Here is a 19,361-nt window from a genome sequence, read left to right as displayed (position 1 = left end):
ACTTTATAGAGCATACTGCTCCACATAGCCCGGGAAATCCTAAGCTTCTACTACTCGATTCTCATGTGAGCCATACGAGCCCTGAGTTCGTTATTCTAGCTGCAGATTATCACATCATCATATTCCCGTTTCCCAGCCACCTTACACACATTCTACAGCCATTAGACGTGGGAATATTCCAGCCTTATAAGCACTGGCATAGGCAGGCTGTGCTCTGTGCTATACGGGAAATAGACCCTTCCTACAACTTAGCCCTATTTATAGGAGATCTCCCACGCATGCGGGAGCTTACCTTCAAGGAGTCCACTATACAGTCAGCGTTCCAGAAAGCTGGCATCTGGCCTATAAGCTGTGATATTGCCCTAGAGAAGCTGCGTACGTACTCGCAGCCTACGCCTACAGGGCCTATAGGGCCTACTACGCCTACCTTACCACGGCCTATAACGCCTATACCCACTACGTTCCAGGGTGTAGAACGGGGCCTACAGCGATGGAAAGACCGGCTTCCGGAGGCCTTTAGTAGCCCCTCACGCCAGAGCTACAGTAACTGGTCCACTGGGGCCGCCCGGGTTCTGGCTACCGGCCAGCTCCAGGAACTCGACCTACAGGCTATTCGGCATCAGGTCCAGAACTCAAAGAGGAAGCGGGGGGGCCGCGGCCGGCTCCAGGTTGGAGGTGAGCTCCGGGCTTCTGAAGCCCACAAGCTTCTAGCCCAGAAAGCCGAGCTTCAGGCCCAGAAGCTCGCTGCTGCCGAAGCCCGGAAGCAAAGCCAGGCCACAAAGCAAGCCCAGAAGCAGCTCCACCAGGCAGGAATTGAAGCCCGGAAACAGGAGCGCCTCCGGAAGAAGACCGTGGCTCAGCTTACCAAATCGGGCCTCCCAATTCCTCCGGAGTTAGAAGACCCAATTACTGACCCAGAAGCTGATTCTGGGTCCGAATATGAGAGTGCGAGTGAGGGTGGGAGTGGGAGCGGGCATGAAAGTGAGAGTGAGCGTGAGAATGAAAAGTGATAATTTCGTAGATTTGAATTTTTAAGTACTTCTACATACAAATTACTATGGCGTGGTACTTACGGTCGCAATTTGAGAGCGCGCAACTTGCTTCCACTTTTAAGCGAGAGCGCGCAACTTGCTTCCACACCCGATTATCGCGTTATGAAGATTTTACTGTAATACAGTTCGAGAGAGCCAACGAGGCAGTCATTGATACCGGCGATACTACGGGTTGCCTTGGAACACAGCCATTAACGTCGGCAGATCTCACGGACGAGAAGTCTAAATGGGATGATCGCCCCTCTTGGGGGTGTGATTTATTTGTCTCCGCCTGTCGCTCGCCGTTGAGTTTCTGTCGGCTTGCTTCCGTCGTAACCTATTTATCCAATAAGGTGTGTAACATTGCCATACGCCCCAGCTTTGGGTTGCGTTTGCCCAATATAGCCTGTATTCTTCTAGACCGCCTGCCTTGCATCATGCATCACGAGCGTGCCATCGTCACCGCCAGCCCCCCTACGAAGTGACGACATCGGCTACAGACATACTTCACAAGCCTACGAAACGGGTGACTCGATCGGGCTCCGCGCCTCAAAATAGAGTGTTAAGGACGGCCATCAAATTAGAGCTGGGAGCAGACGCAGGTAATATGAAGCCGCGCTCACCCCGCGTCCGTAGCGTAGTAGTCTGTCGCAGATATGCTCACTTGAGCATCCCAAACGGGCCGACTGTCTGCCTCTATTTCTTCCTTTCGTCCTGAGCGATTGGACTGACTGGCCGCCTTATCGCCAACCCCCAACCCTCCCCTCATCCCACCTCTCCTTCCTCTCCCTGCGCGAGTAGTAGAGGCGCCTCGCGTCGCGGTAGCGGCGTACCCACTCTGTAATCTCGCGCTCTGTAGCGACCGCGCCGTCGCCTTCCAGGAAGCTTTCTTCCAGCGCCTGGCACACCATCTCCTGGCCCTGCACGCCGGCGCCCAGGCGCTGGTACAGGGATGATGGCGAGAAGGGGGAGAGCGCTCGGTCCATATCTGATTGCTTCTGCCGCCATTGACGTTCTAGTGCGTGTGCAGAGAGAAGCTGTGCCTGTGTTGAGGCCTGTAGATGCGACAGACGGGCCTCGACGTCGTTTAGATGAGATGCTAGGGCTATGTTCTCGCGCAGGGCAGCTTGTAGTGATTCGTCCGAGGCGGGGGTGGAGGGGTGGGCGGTATCGCGGGAGTGACATGTCGCGGAGAGGAGCTTGGGGTTACAGAGAATCTCTTCGAGATCTTGTATACTGAGATAGTAAGTGGTGAGATCTTTATGCAGATAGAGTGTATGAATGCATACGATTTGTCTTCTAGGATCTTTGGCAGCCAGTTAGGCCCTGGGTCTGGGATAGCCTGTGGAATACCTTGAGGGCCGACTTGTTCGGCGTAAAGTGGCCGTTCGGGCATCGGAGGGGACGGCTGATGGTAGAATTGTGACAGTAAGGGCGTACTTTGCCGGCTCACGTCTTCGCTGCGTGGCTTTGGCGGTGGCTTTGGCGGGACGTTGGGATCGAAAGACCCCAAGGCACGGTGATCCGCGTATGATGGGATGTCGTTTGAGGGGGCGTAGGCCGCCATGGTGAGGGTAGAAGATGTATGAGTATCACCGATGGGAGTATACGCCGTTAAATAAAGCCCAGCTTTATAAATAGCGAGGTTGAGGTGATTAAGGGTTGCGGCTCATGGCCTTCTCTAGGCCGAGTACGTGTCAGGTTACGTGGGTGTGCGTATTGAAGCCTGGATCTGGTGCGCGCCTAGATCTAATCTTATCTTATCTTACCCGACCTGTACCCACGAATTTGAGAGTGACAGATGGATGTGCGCAGGCCTCCTTCAAAGTATAAAACAATGTAAAATGTGCAGAGCATACTATTGCCTGTTTGCATGTATGGATCATGTAGCTTCTCAACGGAATACTCTCGAAGGTAGACCGAGCCCAGGCACAAACTGCATATACGACCTTGCAGCGTTCCAAGCCTCCCGGTGGCATTCGGGCTGGTCCCTGGTATGGGATTCATGAGGAGGTGAGCAGTCACCAGCGCCGAGAGCCTTGCATGGCAGTGTGTGGCGCGGCATGGTAAAGCAAGGTATGGGTCTATAGCATCCTTTGTATAGACGGCATATTACTTACAAAGCTAGCCAGTGCAATGTGACCAGCACGGCCAGGCCATTCCTCGGCTTGGTGATTTCAAAGGAGACAAGCACGGAAGATGATAGGCCAGCGATTTTGCCACTTTTTCCAATTCGCGATTATTCAGCATGGCCGAGCGTCTCCCCGAGCCGGAGTGGAGTGGTGGAGAGCCCAAGAGAGTGAAGTGGGTTGAGTGGGGTTTGTATCTTCGATCCTGGTCCCTATCCGCGCCTTAGTTCCCTGTGTTTGTGTGCTGTGTGTGGAGAGAAATGTCTCGGTGCGATATGTTTGGGTATGTGTAGGGTACTGTGCAGCACGTACTCCATACTGTGGACATATTGGGGACATCGTCAAAGATCAGTCTGGCCTGGGTGTGCCTGGGAATGCGTGGGTATGCCTGTATTCGCCTCCATTACCGTCCTAGGTCTAGGTGAAGCTTGAATCAAACGTGTATCATGCCGTCCTACACCTTGGAGTGTTGCAAGAGGCGTCGCTGGCGTCGCTGGCGTCGCTGACGTCGCTGACGTCGCCGGAGTGTCGATGGAGTATTGGTGGACTGTTGATATACTCCATTACAGTGCGCTGTACTGTCTCAGTCGTGAAGTCCTGTCCTGCACAGAGGAGGCCGCACTCGCAGGGATCAAGCGCACCAATTTTCCGGAGAAGGGCCGTTTTGGTGAGAGGCAAGATGTGCGCACAGGGCGAGAACAAGGCCTTGCCGATCCATCACCATCAATTCATCACGCACAACACGTGCTCGCATGTAGGATGCATTGTATGGAGGGACTGATATCTTGAGAATTGATCTATCTGTTCATGAGATCGGCCGAGATTGAGATGTGTGTGCATCTGGGAATGGAGCTGCCGAGCCCAATCAATACATTGCCACCGAGTTGACAGGGGTCTAGTCTATACGATGCCAACGCGTCCCTTCTCGGACTTCTCGCTGTTCTCGGCGAGAGCGGGAACAATGACACATTTGTGAAGCTTTGAAGGCCCTTCTCCAGTGTAAATACGTGTGAACAAACTGCCGCTGTGATACCACTCTACTCTACTACGATGCGGAGACCTCGGGGTTCTGTACTCGAGTCATGAGAATAACAAGGCCCTTCTATTTCACCGAGTGCCAATGCGGATTCTAGTCGTGGATGATCCTGAGAGTGCAAAAGATATAGCCTAATGCATCACTGGCCTTTCCTCTCGTCCATGCGAGGCACAGGAGAGCAGCCGCCTGGCAGCGCACAGTGCTCCGTCCCTCAGGCCGCATCGAGCTGACAAGAAGGATCTGGACAACGAGGCAAATGCAATCCGCGATACACCGAAGGATGGATCCTCGCAGACGGCGACACGAGGCAAGTTTGTCGTCGTTATCGGGCATGGCTTCTTGGGTGCCGTTGAATCTATCCGATAGATGGGCGCTGGGCCAGGTCTTGACTATTCTTGGCCGCTATCGCGTCAATCGCATGGCAAATGGCATGGATGGGATAGTTGGGAAGGGAAGGGGGCCGTCGTCGAAGGAAGTACCTCCTTCGTTTGGAGGCGAGGTACTACTGTATTGAGTGTGTGTGGATGTGCTGCTGTGCATGTACATTCAATGGATCGGACACAGACGGGACATCTCTCGCCCATACGGAATATCCGGCCCTTTTATCCATCGCAGCGCAGTTAGCTGGTGATGAGGTCGGAGGAGATTCACCAAGTCACCAAGCCCGCGAGAGGCCAGCCGTCCTTCCCCATTAGTGGGGGAGTATTATGAAGGGTTGAGATGATCGGTTTGCCTCGTATTTGCCTTTCTCGGCGAGATATGAGAGAGACGCGGACAGAGATAAGAGTGTACAGACGGTGGTACCTTGAAATCCCCATATTATAACTCGCGTGATGGCGCGGCGGTTATCGACTTTACTCCGTACTGGCGGTACTCTTGGATGACCGGCCTTATTGTGGAGAAGTTCAAATGGGCGGCGGATGCGGTGTTTCTTCCTCTGGGGCGCGAATGTGCTTACTTGACTAACTTTTGGTACTACTGTATCCATATTCTCCATATTCTCCATATCCTCCAATATCCTCCATTCCCTATTGATCTGTTGCTCCGGCCTGTAGCCCTGTAGCTCCCTATCACCGTCTCCCCTATCACAGACGTTGCCATTAATGCTTCAGCTTCAACCCCCTACCCCCCCTACCACCCCCTACCACCCCCTACCACCCCCTACCACCCCCTACCACCCCCATACCCCCCTACACACCCTAAATGTAGGCATTTACCCCCTACCAGTACTCAGTACAACAGTCCCATAATCGCTGGCGTACAGCCCTAGAAAATAAAAAGGTACTTACGAAGACCCAACGAACCCTGCAAATTGACTGTACGATGTGTACTTGCTAAATGTACCTTTGGGTTGCAGTCGCTCGCTGGATCACACACCGCACTACATACAACACCCCCCCACCCCCATCCCAATCCCACTCACTCCCTCTCCCCCACGAACTTCCTCTTCTCACAACTATCGACCATCGACGGCCATCACAACCCATTGGCGACTTGGGTTCGAAAAACTATGACCTGGCGGCGATTTACCATCAACAAACACTGCTGGCTGACGTCCTGAGTGGTTTCACACGCTTCTCTAGAGACGACGGGCCTCCCGCGATCCTGATGCTTCAGCACGACTGCCGCACCCCCATCTGGATGCCATAGGAGCCCGAAGCAGAGCATGGATCCAAGTCACATCACCGAGTTCGCCAGTCCGCGGTACTTTGAGAAGTTAAATTTGCTACACGATGCTGTCGACAATGCGAACAACCCCCAGGCTGCAGACGGCGCCGCTGGCACGTCGCAGACCTCAACATTCAGCCTACCCATAAGGAACCCGCGCCCACCGGGAGCGCGCAGGAGGAGAAGCGGCGATACCGATCGATCCGGCGATGGAAAGAGGAGGCTGCTGGTGCCAGAGGCCCCGAGGAAACCGAGCTTCACATCATCTATTACGAACTTCAGGTTCAAGGTCTTGCATAAGGGAACGTCGCATCAAGTTGGGCACGAGTTTATCTTCGAAGAAGGGCCCGTAAAACAAGAGTGCGTTTGCTTTTGATTCCGGTATATCGCTGCCTTGCTAACGTTCACGTGTAGGCTTACTCTCGGCGACCGATTCCTTTCGCTACCGAACGAACTTCAACTCCAGATTATGTATACCCTTCCTATGCCGACGGTTCTCAATCTCAGGCTTGTCTCGAGATCCTTCAATTCCTTTATTTTAATGAATGAGTCGCCTATATCGCGGCATCATCTTACCCACAGCGTCCCTCACTACGCCCTACGATTATACCCAGTCCCCGATTCGAAACTCTTCACCCTCTATTATCTCTGTGGACTTTGGCATCGCCTCCACGTCGCATCAAAACTTGCTGATCTTATTGCTGAGCACACGACTCAGGAAATCTTCCTTCGCGACACGGAAGCAAAACGGCGCGAATTCGAACCGCAACATAGACGTTTGCGGTTACGTTTGATGCCATTGCTATTTACTATGTTTCATTTCTTCGAAAAGTACCGAGAACTTCATTTGAAACACCTGGAATCGAATGGAATACCGCTACGACACCAGCCTTTTACCCTGAACCCGATAGAGCGCCAGGTTATGATTATGTACGACGACCAAACACTACTTCAACTACACCAAGTCTTCCCGCTAGTCCTCTCATCCTTCTCTCGGCGCCTGCGACCTCCATCGTACGCCGGTAGACTGGAGCGTTCGATCAAGGGTTATTTAAAAGACAAGCCAGCCGACGAGATTTACGCGACGATAATATTAATAGGAGGTCTGCGGCAGGCAGAAAGATTTTGGGAGATGAAGGGGTACAACTCGAGACGAGCAGCTGTCGACAGTTGGTACAGCTCCGTCACCAGGGAACCCATGGAGGCCCCTCCCAAGTCACGACTAGCCATACTAGGTCTCGGCCGAAAGAAGTCTGCCACGTCTCACCCAGATATCGCGGCCATGGAAGCGTTGTCGATGCACGACCCGGGCAGTTGCAACGAGTGGGACTGCGTTCAGCCCGCTTGTATGGATGCACGCGCACACCGTACCCCTAGCCACACGATGTTCCACAAAAGCCTTTCCGCCGGGCCACCTATGAGCCCGCTGTCGCGTGAGCAGTTAAGGCCGTTGCTCCTAGACCAACAACCGTTGACGAACATATGGCTTCACACGGCCGAGGCGCTCATCCTGGAGCGCGGGATAGTCGAGTGTTCCTTGAAGATTAAGAGGAACACTCAGGTTCTCTTGGAGCTGATCAAGGAGGATGGGGGCGTGGACGAGGAATGGGCACCTGGTTTGTCACAGGCCTCGCGGCATGCCTTACATCACCCTGTAGGAGCAGGTGGTGCTTATTTTGGCGCACACGAGATGTAGGGGAGCATTTATCAATGGCGTTGTTGCGAGTATATATAAGGAGCAGGGGCGCCGGTCTCGGTATTGAGGCATAGATATCATATATGGTGTTGCCATGTTGGAGACGTATACTCCACTGGGAAACATGGTTTTTTTTTGGATGGATCATTGTAGCAGATCACTCCTTGTAGCAAACAGTTTTTGCTGGATGTAATGAAATACCTTTTGTTTGTCAACTGTTGACTTTATCGTTGCTATACTGGATGGACTTGATGCGGATGAAAGTGAGTGATTGAGTGACTTGAGTGACGGATTTATGTACATAACCAACCATCTACAGTTTCCCCAGCGCCTAACGCACATACATGCCTTAATTTGGACTCCTGTCAATTCTGTGAATGGAGCTCAATATTGATTGAGAAGTGGCGCACGAATCACAGCAGCTCGAGGCTGAAGCCCAGACCTAAGCGACGACCATCCGAGTGTGTTGTTCGTGATGACCGATGACCCTACCCGCGCGCCCAGATAAGGGACCTCATCTCAACTCAACTCCTCCACACGGCCACATGGCATGGCGCCTCGCTCTCCCGCGCCCACGCCCACAACATTGAAATGGCGACAATGTCCGCGCCCCAGCCCAGCGGCATTCTCTCATCGACCACCTCCTCCTTCGGCCAATTCCGCCTCACCACTTTCGTTGACGCGCATCCAAAGCCCGCTTCCACCACCGCAGCTGGCGTAGTCGCAAACGCCCCCGACAACATCGCAGCGGCCTCCCTACCACCCCAATCCTCCACAATGGCAGCAGACGGCCCCTCCAGCGACGCGCCCGCGCAGCTCCTACGACCCCACTCGAACCCCAGCGCCTCCCCCCTCGCCCCCACCACCTCCAGCACCTCAACAACCACCCTCCCCGCCCCCTCCCCAGCGCGCCGCGCCCCCGGCTTTGGCGTCCTCGACCTCACCGCCCCCTCGACCGAGCGCTCAGGCAAACTCGGCGCCCACCGCGACGGGCGCGTGCGCAACCCCGTTCCGCGCAAGTTGAAGGGGAAGACGGATCAGCGGAATGGGAATTTCGCCGTCATGCATATGGATATGTCTAGCTCGAGTGGTGGGGGGCGCATGGTGCCGCGGGGGGAGGCGGCACAGAGGGCGAGCGAGAATACGGCCAAGGCGGCGAGGAGTATGTTGCAGGACTCGTATAGGGTGAAGAGGAGACGGGTGGACGGGGGGGAGCCGGCGGTGGTGGTGCAGCAGCCGTATGTGGTGCCAAGTGAGCCCCTGGTGGCCCAGCAGCCGGTGCATAGGACGCAGCCGATGTCGGCGGAGGAGACGAAGTATGAGCAGGCGCGGTTGTTGACGCTGTTGAGGAGTATTAGTCCGTTGGCGGTGGTGGATCAGATGTGCAAGGCGCTTGCATTTTTCGGGGGGATACCCGGGGCGCCGGTGCCGGAGGATGAGGCGTTCCCGGCGAGCGATGATGCGAATGGGAGTGGTGCGCTGTTTGTGGGGTGGCTGTCGGAGATCTTTCCGGAGCCGGAGAGGAAGGTGTGGAGGTCGAGTGTGGGGGGGGGAGGGGCGAGGGGGAAGAGGCCTAGGGGGAGACCGAAGGGGAGTAAGGCGTCGAAGGTTAGGAAGGATAAGGGGATTAAGAAGGGGCCGAAGGATGGGGGGAGGGAAGGGGAAGGGGGGGCGGTGTCTGTGCTGGATGAGGATGAGGATGCGGATGCGGATGGTGCGGATGAGGAGTGGGTTGATATTGGGGAGTCGGAGTCAATACTGCATGATAAAGGGTCTGGACAGACTGGGACAAATGCATCTGGCGCGTTTGTCCCTGTCAATTCAAGCGGCACTGGGATAATTGAGCTCGAACCAGAGGAATTGAACGAACCCGAGCTGTTAGATCCGCCAGCAACCGCGAATATTGGGAAGAGGAGACCGGGGCGGCCACGAGGCTCTCGTAATCGTCCGAAGGAGAAGGATGCAGAAGGGAACGAGGTTCCAGCTGTTGAAGTTTTTTCCCTCAATCAATCCTCTGCCCCGTCTACGAGCAGTCCTGTGATGACCATGCAGTCTGCAAACTCGCAGACGCCAACGTCACAGCCGAAGCGCAAGGCAGGTCGTCCTCCAGGCTCGAAGACTAAGCCGAAGGAAACGCCTATACTGCCAACCATCAGCGTCAGCCCGACACTGTCTAGAAGCAATCGCGCCGCGGTTAGCCAAACCGCGACCCCAACCAACAACATCGCTGCTGTGCCCCAAGGATTAAGCGCCGAGGAGCTAGCTGTCGTGGATGCCTACCGCAAGTCCAAGACTAGCGAGACTGCTGTCCCTACACCCACCACAAAGCCTGCTGAGAAACGAAAACATGGACCTCGGAAGTCGAGCAATGGCTTTACCGCGGAAGATGCTGTTACCGTTACTGCTGCTCCCATACTACCACCGTCTACCATTACCCCACCGGTGGCGCCGCAGCAAAGTGAGCCCTCAAGGGCAAATTCACAACAGGTGACGCCTAAGAGCGCCTCTGCGGGACCGGCCGCAAAGCGTCAGCGAAAGTCGAAAGACCTTACGACAGCAGCTTCAAAGACGAATGTGGCACAGGACACTGCTATTCTCAAGTCTACTCCCACGCCTACCCCGGCGTCGGCACCGGTAGCAAGAGCAATCCCCGTCACCAGCTCGCAGCAGCCCGTCTGTGTACCCAGCACCACGATGTTCTCGTCGTCTCTCCCCATGGCATCTGAGCAGATCATGGCGCCAGCCCGAGCTCCGGCGCAGGGACTGCAGGCGCACTATGACCGGTTCACTAGTATACAGCAACAGCAGCAGGCACAGCAGCATCAGCAGCATCAGCAGCAACAGCATCAACAGCAACAACAACGACTCGACCCCCGCCACGACCCCCACCTCCTCACCCGCACCTCCCCCTCCAAACCCCCTTCTACCAACCCCACCACCCTCAATCGCAACCGCAAGCACGCCATATCCCCACCCCCTCCCCCTCCCACTTCACACACTACCAACCCCAACAACCCGCCCGCACCTACCACACCAGCGCCAACGCAGAAATGGACCCTTACCGCGCCGCCGCCGCGGCTGGCCAACAGCAACAACAACAGCACGCGACGTTCTCCCCGAGACAGCAGAACCCCCAGCAGCAGCAGCAGTTCGCGCATTATACCGAGGCGTCGTTTATTGATCTGCCTGCGCTGGAGGAGGGGGGTGCGGGGGAGGGGGGTGGGTATGGAGGGCAGGGGGGACGGGCGAATGGGCAGGGTCAGGGGTTTCGGGGACGGGCGAATGGGCAGGGTCAGGGGTTTGGGGGAGGGGGGATGGGGAAGTGGGAAGGGGGATGAAGGGGCGGGATAAATGATGGGATATGCGTAATGGTAACGGTGTTATATGTTTTTGATGGCTATGGGATGAATGGGTTGGGATGGGATGGATTTGAATTGGGGATTGGATTTTGTTTTTACGGTTTGTTTAGGGGTTTGAGCGATATGAATTAATGACGGACGAAGGGACATACTACTGGGGACATGGAAGTATTATGGATGGGATAGTGGGAAGGACTAATTCCATCTGGAAGCATAGTGAGAACAATCAATGGGAGGTTCGAGTTTCCCAGATGCTGCTTTTGGTTTTTGTGATATCCGTTTACCACATCCATACCCTGAATAGGCTGGCATTTCAAAAGCCTCTGGTCCAAGCCACTGATGCGACTTGTGCTCAGTCATCACTTTCAAACATCCATTCATCAAAGATCTTCCCAACCCCCTGCCAATCCCCCTCCTTCGTCCCCGCCTTCTTGCGCGAAACGAACTCCACAATCGACCCCCCGCCGAAATCCACAACCCACGGGTTGAAACTAGTATCAATAACAATACTCCCCGGATGAACATCGCCCCACGCAAGACCATGAGCGTGTAACTGCGTAACTGTATCCGTGACTTGCTGCTTCCATCTTGCATGGTGTTCCGAAGCCAAGGCGCTGTTTTTAGCTGTATAAGGAGTCCCCAGTTGAGGGGATGGGGTCGAATAGGAGACCGATCGTCATTTTGGTGTCGGTGGATACTACGATACTGTGGAGATTGGGTATTTTGAGATTGTTTTGTAATCCGGTTTGGTGGATACGTAGATGCATGCGACTTTTCTTAGGAGTTGCTTCTTATCAAGTGCGGGCTTGAAGAACTTAGTTGTACCGTCGGCCATAATAGCTTTCTGAGGTATCAGACATATAATCGTCCCATTCCGCATCTGAAACAATTCGAATATCCGACGCGTTCTCACGACTGACTTCAGAAAAATCTGGAAGGTCTCCAGACGGTATCATCAGCTGAAAAGCATTCATAGTCCCACGATCCCGTGTAGCCTTAGGATAGAGCGAGGATCCCGAAACCAAGAGCTTCAAATGAGCGTCGGTGGGTAGTAGAAGTCCTCAAAAGTGATTTCTTTCGTCACGTTTTAGTGTAGTCTCGCGGAAATGGGAAAGGCATGGGTCTATGGTCCATTCACATAATACATCGTGGTCTTCTGCGTCGGAGTCGTCGAGGGCTTTGGTCACCATGGAGGAGTATTCGGTCGAAATGCGGCGGATGTTATAATCGTGGTGGTAAGCGATGTGCGTTCGCAAGAAATGTGGAAGCGATATGCGTTCACGACATTTTACATGGTAAATTAACTAAAATCGCAACTTCTTCATTTTCTATAGCTACTATTTTACGTCCTTTTTAGTAATTAACAACTTTATAACTCTACAAAAGTTAAATGCTTCTAGTATCAGTGTTGCCCGAGTACTACTCAGAGTACTACTCAGAGATCTTCGAGTAGAGTACTGTTTTTTGGGCTCGAGTATAAAAATGAAAACATGATTGATGGCTATATAGACTATGGAAATACAGTAACTATGCATCCTCATCTTCCTCTGAATCCTCACCTGCTGATACCACGCCCCAATTCCTAAGACATATAAAGATATCGTAGTGTAGATGGTGCTAATCTGTTCCGTTTCTTTTAATAATATCGCCACCAACACTAAACACTCGCTTAGATTCCGCTGATGTAGCAGGAATTGCTAAATGATCTTTGCCAATTGCGGCAAGTATTGGATATTAGTATTGCTTACTTGCTCAAAACTTGAGTATATCAATTTTAGGCCTAAGAGTTGGCTCGTTCATCTAACGCTTCCATTCTGGATCTAAATCTGGCTGCTGTTGTAAGACATATAGCTCATCCTTAGAATCAGACTCTGTCTTCTTAACCTTTGTTGTTTGGATGTCTAATGCCTTGCCTGAATATTTATAATAACAGTCTTGCCATTGTGCTTTTGCCTGCCTTTTTCATGTGTTTTGAATGCTTTTGGCTAAATAATATCAAATATGTTAAAGTTATAACGTAGGTCGCATATTGTAGCTATTCTCTATATATCTAGCTTTAAAGACTTAAGCTTTTGCATCATTCTCATATACTATATAACAGCATAATTTAAAGTAGGCTTGTAGCTTCTCTATTAGGTGTATAAAGATAACGTGCATGTATAACGAAAGTGCCAAACAAGCGAAAGTTCCAAAGTAGCATTATAGTAGCGCGTCATACATTACAAGTAGTCGATTTGCCATATCTTCAACAACAGACATCCGCTAAGGAAATCCTTTAGCAGCTAGGTCAAGTATGTGTTAAACAAGAACTGATTCCATTAGGTTGTCAATTTTTGTAAATTGGCTGGAATATCACATTGTGTAGGTATACCACGGTTCTAGCAACAGAGCTTCTTATAGTTAACTTTATAGAGCTCCCCTACAGCTCTTGCACTTAGCTTTATGTTGATTTCATAGCTTAGAGGGCTGAAATAACGTCTCTTTCATTATTTTTCTAGGGCATCGTTTATGGTGGAGAAATGTAGTGTTTTATGTAGTTGTTGCATTAGCACATCTAAGGCTTTGCTTTATGGCTTTCACTATATATGTACATTATAATGCTACTTATACTAGACAGTGTTGCCCGAGTACTACTTGACTCAAAGAAATCTGAACTACTAGAGTAGTACTCAAGTAGTACTCGAGTAGTACTCGAGTAGTTGCCAAGACAGCCAAGAGAGCAGGGTAAGGACATAGACAGAATTATAGCATAGGCAAAGTGAAGCTTTCAACGACTTGAATATTGCTGTGATACTTACCATCGTCAAGATGAGCGAGTCTTCACTATCACCGCCGCCCCTAGACGACCTAGGCGAATATGAGAATACCTCTTAAGATCCACTCTTGCCCCTACACTTGTACGCATGCCTATACGGCCTCAAGACCAACTGTTACCAGATTCTGACTCAATCCTCTTTGCAAAGGGTTTATACTCTCTACTATTCTTGATAATGCGCCTTTAAGAATATCATTTAAGTGCTTGCAGCCACATTGCACATATACACCATTACAAACTACAAAGATGCAGACAATGAGTAATCTTTAGAAGCATTTAAAGACACAACATCTAGCAATATATGCACAATATAAGAAAAAGCATGTTTAAGATGGAGATACACAGCCTTCTTCTTCAACTACAGCTACATTCTTCTAGCCTCGCAAAGTACCTAGCCATGCACCAAATTCGTCAAAATTTAGAGAGCTTCTACTCTCATTTATTGTGTCTAATAACCTACCATTGAGTACATCTAAGAGTCTATCCTTCCGGCAGCTTGTTAGCCATTTAAATCCAACAACACTTGTAATTAGACAGATGACAATTGCAAGAGACTTGCAACGGATATTATGCATTCATAAAGCAAGGTTACAACTTAAATTATAGCAGCATACTACACAAGGTGGATGGATATCTTTAACAACTTATACTTGGTCTGCACACAACTATTCTGAATATGCTGCAGTAACAGCACATTGGATCTCTGATAAGTGGCAGTTATGATGTACAGTCTTAGATGTTATTGAGCTACAAGAGCCAATCCATTCTGGTGAATATCTTACAGGGCAGTTAATAGCTGTTACAGATGACTATGGTATTACTCCTGTAGTTTTTTACTATCCGAGTGATAACGCTTCTGCAAACACTACCATGCTCTTAAAATATGAGAACTTAGCATGCAGAGCGAAACTACATTACAGCAACCATGGGCATATACAACAAAAGAAGGCGATGTCAGATGTATTACGCACATTATAAACCTTGCTGTTCAAGCTGCTTTAACATCGTTAAAGGCAGTACTAGCAGATGAGCCAAACGCATACTGCCTTGAGTATAGAGCTGCCCGAGTCCATCACTACTAGAAAATGAGTCAGTAGCTGTTCTTAGCAAACTTCGGCGTCATATATATGTGTTTCGCAACTGACGACAATAGAAGGATGCCTTAAAAAAGCAATGTGAAGCTACAAATATTGAGTTTAAGCAGCTTAGCCTCGATATGCCAGTACGATGGAGCTCAACATATTATATGCTTCATTTAGCGTTAAGATTACAAGGTCTAATAATAGCTCTCTGTGCATCTCAACAGCTTGATTTAAGTATGAAAGATATAGCTTTAACAGCAAAATATTGGCAAATGATGAAGGTGTTATTAGATTTTTTCTATAACGTGCATGTATAACGAAAGTGCCAAACAAGCGAAAGTGCCAAAATCATGCGGTGACCAACCCCCCCAACTAAATGTTAAATTCCTCCACAACAAAACATGCGCCATAAAAATGATGAAAGCAAATTAGTGCTAGCTATCCAAGCTATGCAAAGCGACCCAAATTTGCGCCTTCGAGTTGCAGCTAGGATCTATTCCGTAGACCACCGCAAGCTATGTCACCGTTTACAAGGCGTACCTTCACGACTCGATATCCAAGCCAACTTACGGAAATTAAGTAACCTAGAGGAATCAGTTCTTGTTTAGTATATACTTGACTTAGCTGCTAAAGGGTTCCCTCCTCAGTTGTCTATTGTTGAAGATATGGCAAATCGACTACTTGCAACACGCGACGCGCCACGCATCGGGTCACGTTGGGCTTCAAACTTTGTTAAGCGCCATGTAGAGCTCCGGACACGCTTCCAGCGAAAATACGACTACCAGAGGGCTAAGTGCGAAGATCCAGAAGTCATTCGTGGCTGGTTTGAGCTTGTATGGAACACAATTCTAAAGTATGGCATCAACAATGCAGATATCTACAACTTTGATGAGACTGGGTTTATGATGGGCGTCATCTCAAGCGCAACGGTAGTAACGAGCTCAGATGGGCGGGCAAAGGCAAAAAAGGTGCAGCCTGGCAATCGGGAATGGGTTACAGTAATCCAAGGCGTTAGTTCTCAAGGTTGGGCAGTGCCGCCATTTGTCATTGTGGCAGGTAAAAACCACCTTGCATCTTGGTATGAGAATAGCGGATTTCCAGCAGATTGGGTAATCGCTGTTACTGCAAATGGCTGGACTACAAACGAGAGAGGTATGGATTGGATTCAGCATTTTGAGAAGCACACAAAGCCCCGGAGTGTTGGTGGTTATCGCTTGTTAGTCCTTGATGGTCATGAGAGCCACCACTCAGACAAGTTTGAGGAGTACTACAAAGAACACAACATTATTACGCTTTGTATGCCTGCTCACTCTTCCCATATACTCCAACCACTTGATGTTGGCTGTTTTGGCCCATTAAAGAGAGCTTACGGTCGGCAAATTGAAGATATGATGCGGGCTCATATTATTCACATTACTAAGGATGACTTCTTTCCTGCCTTCCACGCTGCATTTAACATTGCAATGACAGAAAGCAATATTCAGGGAGGGTTCCGAGGTGCTGGGCTTCTTCCATTTAGCCCTGAGAGTGTAATATCTACACTTGACCTTAGGTTTAAGACGCAACACCTCCAACCTCTCGCCCAAACACCGCTCAACCATGGGTTTCTCAGACACCAAATAACCCAACTGAAGCTGTATCACAGTCTACTTTCATTAAAAACTGAATTGCGCATCATCAAAATAGCTCTCCAACCTCAATCTATGCAGCTGTTGACCAGTTTACAAAGGGTGCATCGCAAATAATGCATCAATTAGCATTGTTAAAAGCAGAGAACCAAAACCTGCGACAGGCAAATGAAGTGCTAAGCAAGCGCCGAAGAGCTAAAAAAACACGACTACAGCAAGGAGGATCACTTAGTCAACAGGTAGCACAGGAGCTACAGGACGAGAGGGACATTGTGCAGCAAGTAGAGCAAGAAATAAGGGCAAGTAGTGGTCGGAAGCCAAGGGAAAAAACCCATGCACGTCGCTGTGGCAAGTGTGGTGAGACTGGACACAATGCGCGCACTTGTCAGATTGTAATAGACAGGTCTGAGGAAGAGGACTCCGAGTAGTTTTAATTAATTTATATTGTTGTGGTGGATTTATCGCAATTCTTATGGGGTAGTCGCCTATCTAATAGGATACATAGAGGTTTCTTGCGTTAGGTTGACTTAACAGAGGAAGCAGGGGATTAAACACAAAGGCTTTCTAAGTAACATGTTATAGTATTGTAAAGAATACTATATTAAGTTGAGCACGAAGCTCTATCTAAGAAAATACTATCTACTTATATAGTGGCATTGTGCCTTATGGATAGTTCAGATAGTTAGATAGTTAGGGTAGTTGTGTTTTTCCCAACTACCTAACTATCCACTAGTTTCCCAACTATCTACTAGCTAGGTCACGCTACAGCCTAGCCCTGCTAGCCTTGTGACTTATGAGTCATGTTACTGTAGCTGTAACACTAGGTCTCCCTCCTAAAGGCCTAGTCCCTTAGGTCTTGCTAATTAAGGAAATCACTAACTACTTAAGTAGGGTGATGCCTACTTAATTGCCAAGTAGGTTGCGCTACTATCATGTCTTCTAAGAGACACACAAAAATCAAAGAACGTTATCTTCTCACAGACTGCATCGAAAAGAACAGCAAACTAATGTGGCTATATTCCAACTGTCTTCATAGCGAACGACCTTATATCATCGTTACTAGTCATCATTGTTATAGTGAATGTACTCGTTAGAATTCCAAATGTAATGCTCACCCCTTCTCCTACTGATTAGGAGAAGCTTCGTAAAGAAGAAGAGCGTCTCAAGCTCGAAGAGGAAGCAGCAGCATCTTAGGAATGGCAGGCTCACCTCTGTGCTTAAGAAGCATATGCTCATTGTATACGTCTTTGCAAACAGCAGAAAGCTCTTAAAACTTGCAGTGTTAAGATGCTACGTCGTGGTCTAAAATCCTTAGACGAGTTAGAGGAGCTTGAGGAATGTAAGCAGCATGAGGTTAAGGCTCGCTCCCTTAAGGCTTGCTCCCTGCTCCTAACTGCCTCTAAGGCTATCTCTAGGGTCAATGCTTCAAAACAGGACCTTTTCACATCTTTGCCTTCTAGATTCTTTAACTCCTAGGATGTCGACAGTGAAACACCTTTAGTAACTCTAGACAGCTAAGGTTTCCTACTGTTTCCTATGAATTGTCTGTAGGTTTATAACCTTTCCATTTTATCAAAAACTCTTCTTTGTGTTCTACTAACCTTCTGTCTAGGATCGCTTTGACTTCGTATTTAATGATCTTAGTCTCTAGTTGTAGTTCTGTGTTGGTCGCAATCAGGGTGTTTCCTCTTGCTAGTTCTAATAATGAGACATAAAAAACCAGGTGTAGCCTACAGTTCTCAGGTAGCTTTAGTCTGTGATTAACTAAGCTGACCTTGTTTAATATTTTGAATGGTCCTAACTTCTTGAAATCCAACTTCGTACTTAGTCATTTCATTTTGATGTGTTTCTAGGGTAGGTATATGTCATACTGACATTCGTTGCACTCAGTTTGCTATCAAACTCAAGAGCAAACTTAGAAATCTCCTCCTCAAACCTACAAGTCACCATACATATCTTGGCTTATCATACCAACAACAAGAGCAATACTACTAAACGATTGCTGCAAACTCTTCTAGTACATCTGTTTATGCTACATACATCACGGCATATCAGTTGGACACTCATTGAACAAGTTATTAAGAAAATCTCCCTCCTTAAGGGGGTGGGCCAATACTACCACAGGGCATATCTCTACCAACGAGAGGCCTAGAAACATGAACAATAGCTCTAGAAGCTTCTACAGCCTCTATGATTTATTACACATCATCGCTCCTTAGTCACCCACAAGATTGGTTAAGTTATGACATAATTTGTCTATAGGGGTACTCTGACCTTAGACCTCCTTTCACTTCCTAGTTTGTAATGGTGGCTGCACCAGATGTGAGAATCTAGCCACCCAAGGAAGGGATGATTTTACTAAGACAACACACTGTCTTAGGAAACAGAGCCAAAGGGTTGTAGCTTAGACTATTCCACAATGCAGCAATCAGGTGTATGATGTAGTGAAGTGGTTTAGACAAGTTGTAACAAATGTTGAGTCTGAGAACTCAGGGGTAAGTCAGAGGTTAGCACCTCACTGACTTTTCAGAAACAAAGAATAACAAGATCAATGCTTGGAAGCTTGGAAAAGACATAGAAGTATGTGCTAGTCGATTTACTGTATTGTCTGCTTGCCCTTTCTTAAGGAAAGGGCAATCCTATTTATGCCAAAGGAGTGTAGTTCTCTCATTTTCCAAGACTTTCCATGACTAACCAGGCTTGGTAAATGTATTAGAAATCAAGTGCAACCCACAACTAGCTTGCTAATCATGTAGTGAACATAAGAGAATCCCATAGAACCATCTCTTGGGTTCCTAGCCTATAGGAAGTGAAAGGAGGTCTAAGGTCAGAGTACCCCTATAGACAAATTATGTCATAACTTAACCAATCTTGTGGGTGACTAAGGAGCGATGATGTGTAATAAATCATAGAGGCT

The 19,361-nt window shown here is 49.3% G+C and overlaps 6 protein-coding genes across 6 annotated transcripts; 3 read left to right on the top strand and 3 right to left on the bottom strand.

Annotated features, from left to right (window-relative positions):
- Nucleotides 1-1,771: 1,771 nt before the first annotated feature.
- On the bottom strand, nucleotides 1,772-2,598 carry VC83_02595 (uncharacterized protein; the record flags this gene model as incomplete). The annotated part of the gene is made up of 2 exons (XM_024466253.1): nucleotides 1,772-2,267; nucleotides 2,321-2,598. The coding sequence occupies 2 exons, from the start codon at nucleotides 2,596-2,598 to the stop codon at nucleotides 1,772-1,774; spliced, it is 774 nt and encodes a 257-aa protein (XP_024326054.1).
- Nucleotides 2,599-3,279: 681 nt separating this feature from the next.
- Nucleotides 3,280-4,562, top strand: VC83_02594 (uncharacterized protein; the record flags this gene model as incomplete). The annotated part of the gene is made up of 2 exons (XM_024466252.1): nucleotides 3,280-3,335; nucleotides 4,412-4,562. The coding sequence occupies 2 exons, from the start codon at nucleotides 3,280-3,282 to the stop codon at nucleotides 4,560-4,562; spliced, it is 207 nt and encodes a 68-aa protein (XP_024326055.1).
- A 325-nt stretch (nucleotides 4,563-4,887) lies between these two features.
- On the bottom strand, nucleotides 4,888-5,663 carry VC83_02593 (uncharacterized protein; the record flags this gene model as incomplete). The annotated part of the gene is made up of 2 exons (XM_024466251.1): nucleotides 4,888-5,278; nucleotides 5,620-5,663. The coding sequence occupies 2 exons, from the start codon at nucleotides 5,661-5,663 to the stop codon at nucleotides 4,888-4,890; spliced, it is 435 nt and encodes a 144-aa protein (XP_024326060.1).
- On the top strand, nucleotides 5,441-8,089 carry VC83_02592 (uncharacterized protein). Its single transcript, XM_024466250.1, has 2 exons — nucleotides 5,441-6,224; nucleotides 6,279-8,089. The coding sequence occupies exons 1-2, from the start codon at nucleotides 5,863-5,865 to the stop codon at nucleotides 7,558-7,560; spliced, it is 1,644 nt and encodes a 547-aa protein (XP_024326061.1). The 5' UTR covers nucleotides 5,441-5,862; the 3' UTR covers nucleotides 7,561-8,089.
- On the top strand, nucleotides 8,090-10,898 carry VC83_02591 (uncharacterized protein; the record flags this gene model as incomplete). Its single annotated transcript, XM_024466249.1, has 2 exons — nucleotides 8,090-10,351; nucleotides 10,372-10,898. Exons 1-2 carry the CDS (start codon nucleotides 8,152-8,154, stop codon nucleotides 10,896-10,898), a joined length of 2,727 nt encoding a protein of 908 aa, XP_024326058.1. The 5' UTR covers nucleotides 8,090-8,151.
- Nucleotides 10,899-11,271: 373 nt separating this feature from the next.
- VC83_02590 (uncharacterized protein) lies at nucleotides 11,272-12,109 on the bottom strand (the record flags this gene model as incomplete). The annotated part of the gene is made up of 2 exons (XM_024466248.1): nucleotides 11,272-11,472; nucleotides 12,065-12,109. 2 exons carry the CDS (start codon nucleotides 12,107-12,109, stop codon nucleotides 11,272-11,274), a joined length of 246 nt encoding a protein of 81 aa, XP_024326059.1.
- Nucleotides 12,110-19,361: the final 7,252 nt, after the last annotated feature.

This window comes from Pseudogymnoascus destructans (genome assembly GCF_001641265.1).
Source record: "Pseudogymnoascus destructans isolate 20631-21 unplaced genomic scaffold scaffold_5, whole genome shotgun sequence".
Classification (NCBI taxonomy): Eukaryota; Fungi; Ascomycota; class Leotiomycetes; order Thelebolales; family Thelebolaceae; genus Pseudogymnoascus; species Pseudogymnoascus destructans.
This window is presented reverse-complemented; position numbering and strand designations above follow the sequence as displayed.

Excerpts from the sequence above, each read along its gene's own strand:
- VC83_02592 (XM_024466250.1), top strand. The coding sequence starts at position 5,863 with ATGGATCCAAGTCACATCACCGAGTTCGCCAGTCCGCGGTACTTTGAG. Across the intron at positions 6,225-6,278 it reads GAAGGGCCCGTAAAACAAGA|GCTTACTCTCGGCGACCGAT; the intron begins GTGCGTTTGCTT and ends GTTCACGTGTAG.